The 10,510-nt window shown below is 35.0% G+C and overlaps 2 protein-coding genes across 3 annotated transcripts in view; one reads left to right on the top strand and one right to left on the bottom strand.

Annotated features, from left to right (window-relative positions):
* Positions 1-10,510, top strand: part of LOC107698915 (hemK methyltransferase family member 2-like) — a 26,656-nt gene that overhangs the window by 6,911 nt on the left and 9,235 nt on the right. Inside the window, exons 3-7 of one of the 2 annotated variants that reach the window (XM_016500053.1) lie at positions 820-906; positions 980-1,070; positions 2,081-2,164; positions 3,728-3,869; positions 4,379-4,679. In XM_016500053.1, coding sequence (XP_016355539.1) covers positions 820-906; positions 980-1,070; positions 2,081-2,164; positions 3,728-3,869; positions 4,379-4,485 — 511 coding nt within the window. In that variant the 3' untranslated portion in view covers positions 4,486-4,679. Of the gene's footprint in view, positions 1-819; positions 907-979; positions 1,071-2,080; positions 2,165-3,727; positions 3,870-4,378; positions 4,680-9,377; positions 9,491-10,510 lie in introns of those variants that run through there. The other variant, XM_016500054.1, reaches the window with a different exon arrangement.
* LOC107698914 (uncharacterized) overlaps positions 7,115-10,510 on the bottom strand; it is a 9,628-nt gene continuing 6,232 nt past the window's right edge. Inside the window, exons 3-5 of the mRNA XM_016500052.1 lie at positions 9,428-9,694; positions 7,544-7,696; positions 7,115-7,459 (exon numbers count right to left, since the gene is read on the bottom strand). Of these exons, the coding sequence (XP_016355538.1) occupies positions 7,305-7,459; positions 7,544-7,696; positions 9,428-9,694 (575 nt within the window). The 3' untranslated portion in view covers positions 7,115-7,304. The remainder of the gene's footprint in view (positions 7,460-7,543; positions 7,697-9,427; positions 9,695-10,510) is intronic.

The following is a 10,510-nucleotide window of genomic DNA, read 5'->3' as shown; positions in this document are numbered from 1 at the left end:
GAGAAAGACGCCGAGTTGCTGAAGGGAAGCAGGTGAAGCTGCTAGACTCTCGACTCACTGGGCCTCATTTATAAAGCGTGCATACGAACAAATTTGATCTCGGTGTGTGTGTACGCTTAAAGCCACGGGAACGTTCATATTTGTGACCCTGGACCACAAAACCAGTCATAAGGGTCAATTAAAAAAAAAAATCAAAATATTGAGAAAATCATCTTTGAAGTTGTTCAAATGAAGTTCTTAGCAATGCATATTACTAATCAAAAATTAAGTTTTGATATATTTACGGTAGAAAAATTACAAAATATTTTCATGGAACATGATCTTTACTTAATATCCTAATGATTTTTGGCATAAAAGACAAATTGATAATTTTGACCCATACAATGTATTGTTGGCTATTGCTACAAATATACCCCAGCGACTTAACACTGCTTTTGTGCTGCAGGGAAACATATGCTAATGATATTAATTAGGGGGTGTTTATAAGGCGGAGATATGACACCAGTCAGCAGCACACAATTTCAAAATCATTTGCGATTTATTTGGAAGAGAGGCGTACAGTAGGCACGTGTTTTTGTGCGCACATTTGTTTTCTCTGAATCGCACTTAATGCACTTTTGAGAAATTATCTTAGAACAAATTATCCACCTTATTGTTCAGCGTGGAAGCAAGCCTATGGGCGAGACTTCCGGTTTATTAGCCGCTATAGGAAAATAACGAGAAGAATTGCAACGTGCAGGAAACGGTAAAACTGTTTGCACTACAAACCAGTGTGTTCATAATTAAGATAATAGATTAAAACTGTGTGTCTCTGATCAGGCCGTCTGTGTGTCTGGAGGTGGGCTGTGGGTCTGGAGTCGTCTCGGCTTTCCTCGCGTCTGTGCTTGGGCCTGAAGCGCTGTATCTGTGAGTATAGATGGATCACGTGGCTCATCTCTGTTTGCACTAATGAAAGTCACTGGTTGTGTTTGTTCTGCAGCTGCACTGATGTGAATCCAGCGGCTGCGCAGTGCACACTGCAGACGGCTCGGTGCAATCACCTGCAGCTGCAGCCAGTCATCACCGACTTGGTGAGACACACACAGCCACCTTCTGTTATTTATACACTACATTTTTTTTTTCTCCCACATATGTGACCCTGGAGCACAAAACCAGTCATAAGGGTCAATTTTTTGAAATTGAGATGTATACATCATTCTCATTCTGAAAGCTGAATAAATAATCTTTCCATTGATGTATGGTTTGTTAGGATAGAACAATATTTGAAAATCTGGAATCCGAGGGTGCAAAAAACTTAAAATATTGAGAAAATCATCTTTAAAGTTGTCCAAATGAAGTTCCTAGCAATGCAAAAATTAAGTTTTGATATATTTACGGTAGGAAATTTACAAAATATCTTCATGGAACATGATCTTTACTTAATATCCTAATGATTTTTGGCATAAAAGAAAAATGTATAATTGTGACCCATACAATGTATTTTTGGCTATTGCTACAAATATACCCCAGCGACTTAACACTGCTTTTGTGCTCCAGGGACACATATATTTTATTCTTTATTTTATTATAGTGTTTTTTTTTTATAAACACTTTTTTTTTTTTACACTTTTAAATTAGCTTTTTATTTTTATATTTTAGATTTCATTTTCATTTTAGGAGTTGTATTATGTGCTGTTGTCGTTTTTATATTTTTAAAGAATTTTAAGTACTATAGAACATTATTTTTATTCAGTTTTAGTTTTTCCATTTTAGCCATTTTAGTGCTTTTTCGTTTATATTTTACTTTAGTTCTGCTTTATTTCAATTACCAAAAAAAAATTTGTGTTTTTAGTACACAAACACACACACACACATATATTATTAATGTGTATATATAACACAATTACTAAATTATACAGTAACACAATTACTAAAAATAAGTGAAAATAAAAAAATAAAATCTAATTTAAAATATTAACAAAAGCTAAAATAGTATATCAATGACACTTAATTAACACTGGTTACCAGTAACCACTCTGTTTCTGTCTTAAGCTTTGGTTTTATCTCAGATGTTTGTTTCCGACTCTCTGTCGTCTCGCAGGTTCAGTGTCTTCTGCCGAGGTTGAATGGAAAAGTGGACGTGCTTGTTTTCAATCCGCCGTACGTCGTCACTCCATCAGACGAGGTAAACGAGTGAATGTGAGGAAAACATTCCCAACAGCTCCAGAAATTATGCAGAAATCAAAAAATATCAGTCTGTCATGACATAGTAATAGTAATGCTGCATAGTTAAACCAGGGTTTATAAAACAGATAGTTCCGGTGCTTGATTCTGATTGGCTGAGCCGCGTTCGAATACCTAACAACGCCCCGTAGCTGTTATAAATTCACTGTAAACCACGGCTTCACGGGGATTATTGCTTTATTTTATAATGAAAACTAAAGCCATAACCAAAAAACAAACAGACAAACAAAAAATTACTTGAAATAAAATAAACAATAAATGAGATTAAAATTTTTTTTTTTATTTCAGCTACAGATCTCACTTTCCTTTTCATAAATAAAATTAAAACTTAAATAAAAATTTACAATTTTTAATTAATTATCCTTTGTAATTGACATATTGTTTAAAAAATGAAATAAAAACTAATTCAGAATATGAATACATCTAACATCTAATCTGAAGCTAATATCAGGACCACTCAGTTTCCTAAAAGAAATATATTCAAGCAGTGTGTTTATTGTGTCCTTTATTCATTTTATTTATGTGCTTTTTTTTATTAGATTTTATAGGAAACTGTCATTGCAGTGTTTTTTTACTGTTATTTATATACTACTATTATAGTATTTATGTATATTTGAATTTGCTTGTATTTCTAGTTCCAGTTTGTTTTAATTTTAGTAATTTTGATGTGCTTTTGTAATTTTTATTAGTTGTTTCTTTATATTTCTAATTAGATTTCATTTATTTGTATTAATTTATTTTATTTAAAACAAGTTTATTTTTATTAATTTATTTATTTATATATATATATATATATATATATATATATATATATATACTGAAGGGGATTAGGGCCAAGCAATAATAAAAAAATTGTTAAAAGTCGTTAAATTTTGAGAAAAAAGTCTAAATAAAATGTTGAGAATAAACTAATTAAATTTCGAGAATAAAGTCGCTATGTTTCGAGAAAAAAGTCCAAATAAAATGCTGAGATTAAACACACTCGATCTGTGTCATGTTCATTGCATACTGATAGCAAATATAACAGAGTTGGATGACTTAGTGGAGCTTTATTTTAGGCTTCATATAGACATTTTATAATATATATACTGGTCAAAAATAAATCTGCTCACCAAGGCTGCATTTATTTGAGGAAAAAAAAAATCTGTAAAAACAGAAATATTGTGAAACATTACAATTTAAAATATCTGTTTTCAATACTTTTTTTTTTTTTTATGTATATTTATAATTTTTATTTCGGTTAAGGAGAACAAGTTTTAATAGATTTTTGTGTAATAATTATGTTTTGTTCTATTACAGCTTTACTTCAATTAACAAAAACAAGTTTTAGTAGTTTTAGTTTTCATTAACGCTGGTCATTTGTGTTAAAAAGCCCTTTACTGTAAGTGCGATTCTTCTTCAGTTCTCCACGAGAGGCTAGTTAAGAGCTGCTAGATGCTCATGTAAGCGCGTGTGAAGCTGCAGTGTTTAACAGCATCGTGACTCGAGTGTGTTTTGAGCTCAGGTGGGCAGTCGCGGGATCGAGGCCTCATGGGCCGGCGGGATCCGCGGTCGAGAGGTGATGGATCGAGTCTTTCCCATGATTCCTCAGCTGCTGTCAGATCACGGCCTGTTTTACCTGGTGACCGTGTCAGAGAACGACCCAGGTGTGTTTCACTTTTAGTCATTTTAATGTGCGTTTTGGTCATTTTTATTTATTAGATTTAGTTATTTTAGTACTTCAGGTTGAACTACTTGCTTTGGCAACTAGCTGAAATAAGTTTAATCTTTTTTTATATCTGTGACCCTGGAGCACAGAAGCAGTGTTAAGTCGCTGGGGTATATCCTAACAAACCATACATCAATGGAAAGCTTATTTATCCACCTTCCATGAAGATATGTTGTAAATCTCCTACTGTAAATATATCAAAACTTGGTAATATGCATTGCTAAGAACAAATTTAAAGATGATTTTCTCAATATTTAGATTTTTTTGCACCCTCAGATTCCAGATTTTCAAATATTGTCCTATCCTAACAAACCATACATCAATGGAAAGCTTATTTATGCAACGATTTTCAAAAAAAGACCCGTATGACTGGTTTTGTGGTTTGGGTCACTGCATGCATCAGTATCTGCGCAGGTTTTGATCTGGAGTGGTGTTTGTGTTGTCTAGAAGAGATCGTGGAGGTGTTGAGTAAATCAGGACTGAACGGAGAGCTGTGCTTGACTCGTCAGGCTGGACACGAGAGACTCTCTATACTGCGCTTCAGTAAATCCTGACAGTTGTTACACAAACCCAGCTGATGTTCTGATGTTTCCATAAAGTCTGCTGGAGCTCAACAACTGGGTCACTAGAAGCTAGTTAGTGAGCAGCATGTGTTCACTAGTGAGGGTTAAACGCTCTTACTGACCCACACTGAGATCCAGAGCGCATGCCACTGTCGTCAATCACTATATTAAACGTGATCTTTTTAGTCTTGGCGTCGTCTCGCAGCTTCACCGCGCCGCTGGACACTAGCTCCGTCTCCCGGATGCGCTCTGATTGGCTGTCCTCTGCCAAACCAGCCAAATTCACCATCATATTTCACTCCTGGCTTACGATCATTAATCACAAACAAAACCATAAATACAATTAATGTTAAGTGATCTAATATGTGACCCTGGACCACAAAACCAGTCATAAGGAGCAACTGAATGCAGAATAAATAAGCTTCCCATTGATGTATGGTTTGTTAGGATATATAATAATTGACATTAAATATTTAATATTTTTAACATTTGAAATTTTTTTTTTAAGCAAATTTTTTAAACAAAAATTGAATAATATAATATATAAACATATCTTAAATCTTAAAAATGTAACTATTTGACAAATATATATATATATATATATGAAAAGCATAAAATCTTGTTTGAAAATCTTTTGTAACAATATACAATATGCAGAAGCTTGGGGTCAGTATATTTCTTTTTTTTTCCTGAAAGAAATTAATACTTTTTTTCGGCAAGGGTGTGTTAAATTGATAAAAATGATAGAAAATACTTCTATTGTTAGGATATATTTCTATTTTGAATAAATGCTGCTCTTTTTAACTTTTTGTGTTCATCAAAGAATCCTATCACAGGTTCCAAAAATATTTTAAATTGGAATAATATTTCACAATTTTTCTGTTTTTTTTTTTTCTGTATTTTTGATTAATTTAAAGCAGCCTTGGTGAGCAGAAGAGACTTCTTTAAAAACATTAAAAATCTTCCTGTTCCCAAACTTTTGAACGGCAGTGTATATACATGACAAAGTTACGTTATAGAATTATTTATTAAAAAATATTATTTTATTTAATTTTTTGCCTTGGTGTTTGAACAAAAATAAAGTCAGTAATTTCAAAACATTATTATAAAAATAAATAAACAAGTAAATGAGGACTCTCTGACTGAACCCCTTTAATAGAGTTGTTTTCTTGTACAGCATGTCATTAAATCAGCAGCCGTGTTATTATTTTCTGATCAAATTTCATCCGGTGTGAATTTGCCTCAAGGATCAACATGCCAGAAAACAGGCATTATCAGATCAAACGGATGATTTCCACAGAACTGCTCTCACCTGACACTCGGGGTCACCGAAGCGGCAGTTAAACTCCAGGACCTTCGCTCCCTCTGTAGTCAACATCAGCCCTGCGTGTATAACACCCCTGAGACACAACACAGAGATGACTGACTGATGATAACAACAATCAGAACATCACGCTCATTTCTCTTCCAGTTCTCATGTTCTTTCCAAGATCAAATTCACACGTCAATCACTCAAACACAGGAAACTGATTCTTACACACAGCGACTGAATGACTTCTGAAGACGTCTGAAATACAGTGCATGAGATCTGTGTACGGTTTTGATATTTTTATGGTGCTTGTTTACTGAAATTACATGGAAAGTCTTCAAAATATCTGCATTTGTTACACAGAAATCAGTCAGTCAGTCATACAGGGTATAACAACAAAGGCGATAAAATTATGACAATGATTTTTTTAATGTTTTTTAGTATCTTTTATAGTAATTATATATTATTGCTTCACAGGTTGCCACTGGAGTCCTCTTCCAATAAGTCTTTCATGCAACTAATTAGTTTGTTGACCATGCATTCGTTGTTTCTATAACGTTAGGTGTAATTGCTGACTTGCGTGATTTCTGATGAACAGCTGGATACAGTGGGGATCCTGTGGTGTTCTGATCGTGAATGAGTGATGGACAGAAGACCAGAGTGTGTTTTCCACCACAAACCACGTGCACTGACTCATAATTCACATGCTACATGTTCGATTCGCGAAATGATTCATTCTTTTGACTCGGTTCTTTTTATGTTTTGGTTAAACCGAATCGTAAAATGAGGTGGGATCATAAAACCAGCATTATTTCATGCAATATGTGTACTTTAAACAAGAACATACTGATAAACAGCAGTATTTAATAAATATTTCATTTGAACTGAAGCGAACTGTTCGAATGAATCGATTCGCTCGAAGTGAATCGGACTTCTTGACGCTATACTTCCCAAACACGTTCCACAAAAAGGGAATTTGATGAAAATTCAGTGAGGGAATTGTTACAATATAGAGTTTGAGAGTTTAAGCTTTTTCATATACTCTTCAAGTTGAAGATTGACGTTAAATCAACTGGAGGAAAAAAAAAAGATGAAGACTTAACTATACTTGTATGGTATTGCTTATGATTTAAATTGGTTATAATAATGCAACAGTTCATCCTGTAGGTGTACTTTAATTTTTGAATTTTTTTACCATTTTTACTTGCCTAGAAAATCCTTCTTGATTTAAGAATTTTTTGATATTTTGGCTGAAAACAAGACAAAAAAATCTAAGTAAGAAAAGCATTTTTTGCAGTGTAGTAACGCTTGGCAGATAAACATGAACAGGGAACATGTACGTTTCTTGCTTTTTATTTGATAAACACGATGCTGTGAACCATTAAACTCTCAAAGGACACATAACACACCAGGATGACAACATCTATTTAAAATCCCAAGAATAAATATTGATCCGATGTCAAGAATAAGTTAATTAAGCACTGATTTGATGATGATAAAATCACAGCAGAGGCAGATCCGGGCTGCTGAGAAGCTCCTGAGCAACATCAGAGTCTCTAAGAGCAAAGAAAGTCACTCCAGAGCTGTACGCCGCGGGAATCACGAGATGCGTCGTCTTTGGACACTCTTCCTCGCTGATCATCTGTCTGACCTGATCTATAAACGACAGAAACTCACGGTCAGCTCAGTGTATTCGGCTGGAGCATAATATCAAGTCATTACATGAACAGAGGGTCGCACCCTCCACGTTTAATGTTTTCCAGCGCAGGTCGGGATGCTTATCTGAGATCTGTGATAGATGAGCGTCCGGGGTCAGTCTCTTCAGAACGTCTTCATGGCGAACGAGCAGCACAGACTCGCTGCACAGACGCTCGTGAACCTCCTCTTCACTCACTGAGAACAAAATAACAAGCTTAGCATGCAAGAAGAAAGTAGAAATTTCATTCACGTGTGTGTGTGTGTGTGTGAGTGAGTGTGTGAGTGAGTGTGTGAGTGAGTGTGTGAGTGAGTGTGTGAGTGAGTGTGTGAGTGAGTGTGTGAGTGAGTGTGTGAGTGAGTGTGTGAGTGAGTGTGTGAGTGAGTGTGTGAGTGAGTGTGTGAGTGAGTGTGTGAGTGAGTGTGTGAGTGAGTGTGTGAGTGAGTGTGTGAGTGAGTGTGTGAGTGAGTGTGTGAGTGAGTGTGTGAGTGAGTGTGTGAGTGAGTGTGTGAGTGAGTGTGTGAGTGAGTGTGTGAGTGAGTGTGTGAGTGAGTGTGTGAGTGAGTGTGTGAGTGAGTGTGTGAGTGAGTGTGTGTGTGTGTGTGTGTGAGTGGGTGTGTGTGTGTGAGTCTGAGTGTGTGTGTCTATATCAGTGGCATTTTACTTTTTGGTGTTTTAAAATATTACTTAGGTTTATTTTTTTTAATATTAATTTAAATATTGATTGTTTTTATTAATTAATTTATTTTATTCTCAGTTGGTAAAATTAGTGCTTCAATTTTAATTTAATTTCTAATTTTATTGTAAGTTTAAGATTTTCATGTAATATTTATATTTTAGTTCAGCTTAATTTCAAGTAACATTTTTAAATTATTTTATAATATAGCATAATATAACATAAATACACACTACATATGTGTAACAAAATATAAAAAAAATTAAAAATAACTACTATATATTAAAAATAACTATTAACAATATAATAGTTGATATTGACTGCCATGATATATAATCACTCGTTCTTAAAAAAATAAAAAAAAAAGTTTAAACAGTTAAATAATTTTTTTAAGTTATTTAGGCTAATTAATAAAGATGTTTAAAAGCTGACAAATAATAAATAATAATATGCAGATAATATGCATATATAAGATTTTTATATATGTTTATATAGTATTTTTTTATCTTAAATACATATAGAAAATATCATAAATAAACACTTCCTTCGGAAAGCTTTCTGAACAATATAAGATTTTGGTGTTATCAAATCAAAGTGAAGTTTTTATTAATATTTTGCATTCGTTTTTATTTTATATTTTCTGTGTTCAATTTATTTTATAGGTAGAGTTTGAGTTTTTTTTGTGATTTTATTTGTTTTGTTTTGTGTTTTTAAATGTCTACATGGCTTTTACATTTACATTTTGACATTTAGCAGATGCTTTTATCTAAAGTGGCTTACAAATGATGAGCAATCAAAATCAACAAAAGAGCAATGCTACGCAAGTGCTATAACAAGTCTCAGTTAGCTTAACGCAGTACACGTAGCAAGGTTTTTTTGTTTTTTAATTATATAATAAATAAAAAGAAAATGGATACAATAGAAAAAGAATAGAGAAGCTAGTGTTAGTTTTTTTTTTTTAGTTAGTTTTTGAAGAAAACAAGCAGTTTGTAAATGAACAGAGTGCAAGTCTAAAAGGGGCAAGTTTTTTTTTTTTTAAGAATAGAATTAGAATAGAGTGCTACAGTTAGAGGGTCAAATATAGATGGATTTTACTTTTATTAGTATTTCAGTTTTAGTTATTTTAGAACATCAAATTAAACTAAATGAAAATGAGAAATGTTGCCTTGACAACTAGCTGATGGTTTTACTTGTGGTTTTAGATGTGGTTCTCATTATAATAACCCCTGGTGGTGTGTGATTTGGGACGCACCCACGTCCAGCGGGTTGGTCATGAACACAGCACCGGGTGCGACTCCGAAGATGAGCTGGTGATGCCAGGCGTCGGGAATCTCTTCTCCTTCAGGAACGGCCCGCTGCATGTTCATGGTGGCGATGGGAACGGCTCCACTCCGAATCCAGCGCGCCAACCACGGCACCAGCTTCAGCCTCCGCCGCGGATACAGGCCAAAGAACCGGCCCACAACACGGCCCCCGCTGGCCTGCTCGGCCCCGGAGACCAGCTGCAGGTGTGTGGCCCCTGGAGGAGCACAAGAGCGCTGGTTTAGAGTCAAGCAATAAGCCCCGTGAAGTCGCTTTCCTTCGCTTTTAAAAGCTGCGTGCGCATTTTACTTTCACTTTCAAATAGCGGCAATTCGGAGTAAAGCAATTGTTCGTTTTAATTTCCTCGTGTTCAAATAGCTTAAATGCGCCGTGCACATTTTACTTTCACTTCACTCTTCTTGTCTGTCTCGCCTCACTCTTCTTCTCTGTCTCGCCTCACTCTTCCTGTCTGTCTCGCCTCACTCTTCCAGTCTGTCTCGCCTCACTCTTCCAGTCTGTCTCGCCTCACTCTTCCTGTCTGTCTCACCTCACTCTTCTTGTCTGTCTCGCCTCACTCTTCTTCTCTGTCTCACCTCACTCTTCTTGTCTCTCTCACCTCACTCTTCTCGTCAGTCAGCTCGACTCACTCTCCTCACTGGAAATGTATTAAAACAGAGCTGTTGTAATGATTATTATCATTATTATTGTCTTACTTTTTATTTTATTTTACAGAACAACAGTAAAATTACAATACTAACATTTATGAATGTTGATACAGAGTTCTTGCTTTTTCTCAACTTTTATTTTGGCGGAAACGTGCAGAAAGACCCCAATGCTTCTTTTTGTTGACAACAGCACATTTATAAATGAGTCTCATTACGAATACGTCGCACGTATCGCATTGTCACATGCCTTGTCAAAATGCATAAAAATGTGACTGAGCAACTGCCGACTGTATCAGCGCAGATTTTCCTCACGCTTTGGACTTTGAACCCTGGTTAACAAGCAGATCTGCTGCGAGTTCGTGCAGCGC

The sequence above is a fragment of the Sinocyclocheilus anshuiensis genome, unplaced genomic scaffold (assembly GCF_001515605.1).
Source record: "Sinocyclocheilus anshuiensis isolate Anshui unplaced genomic scaffold, SAMN03320099.WGS_v1.1 scaffold1854, whole genome shotgun sequence".
NCBI lineage: Eukaryota > Metazoa > Chordata > Actinopteri > Cypriniformes > Cyprinidae > Sinocyclocheilus > Sinocyclocheilus anshuiensis.
Note: the sequence above shows the minus strand (reverse complement) of the source record. Positions and strands in the feature narration are given on the sequence as shown.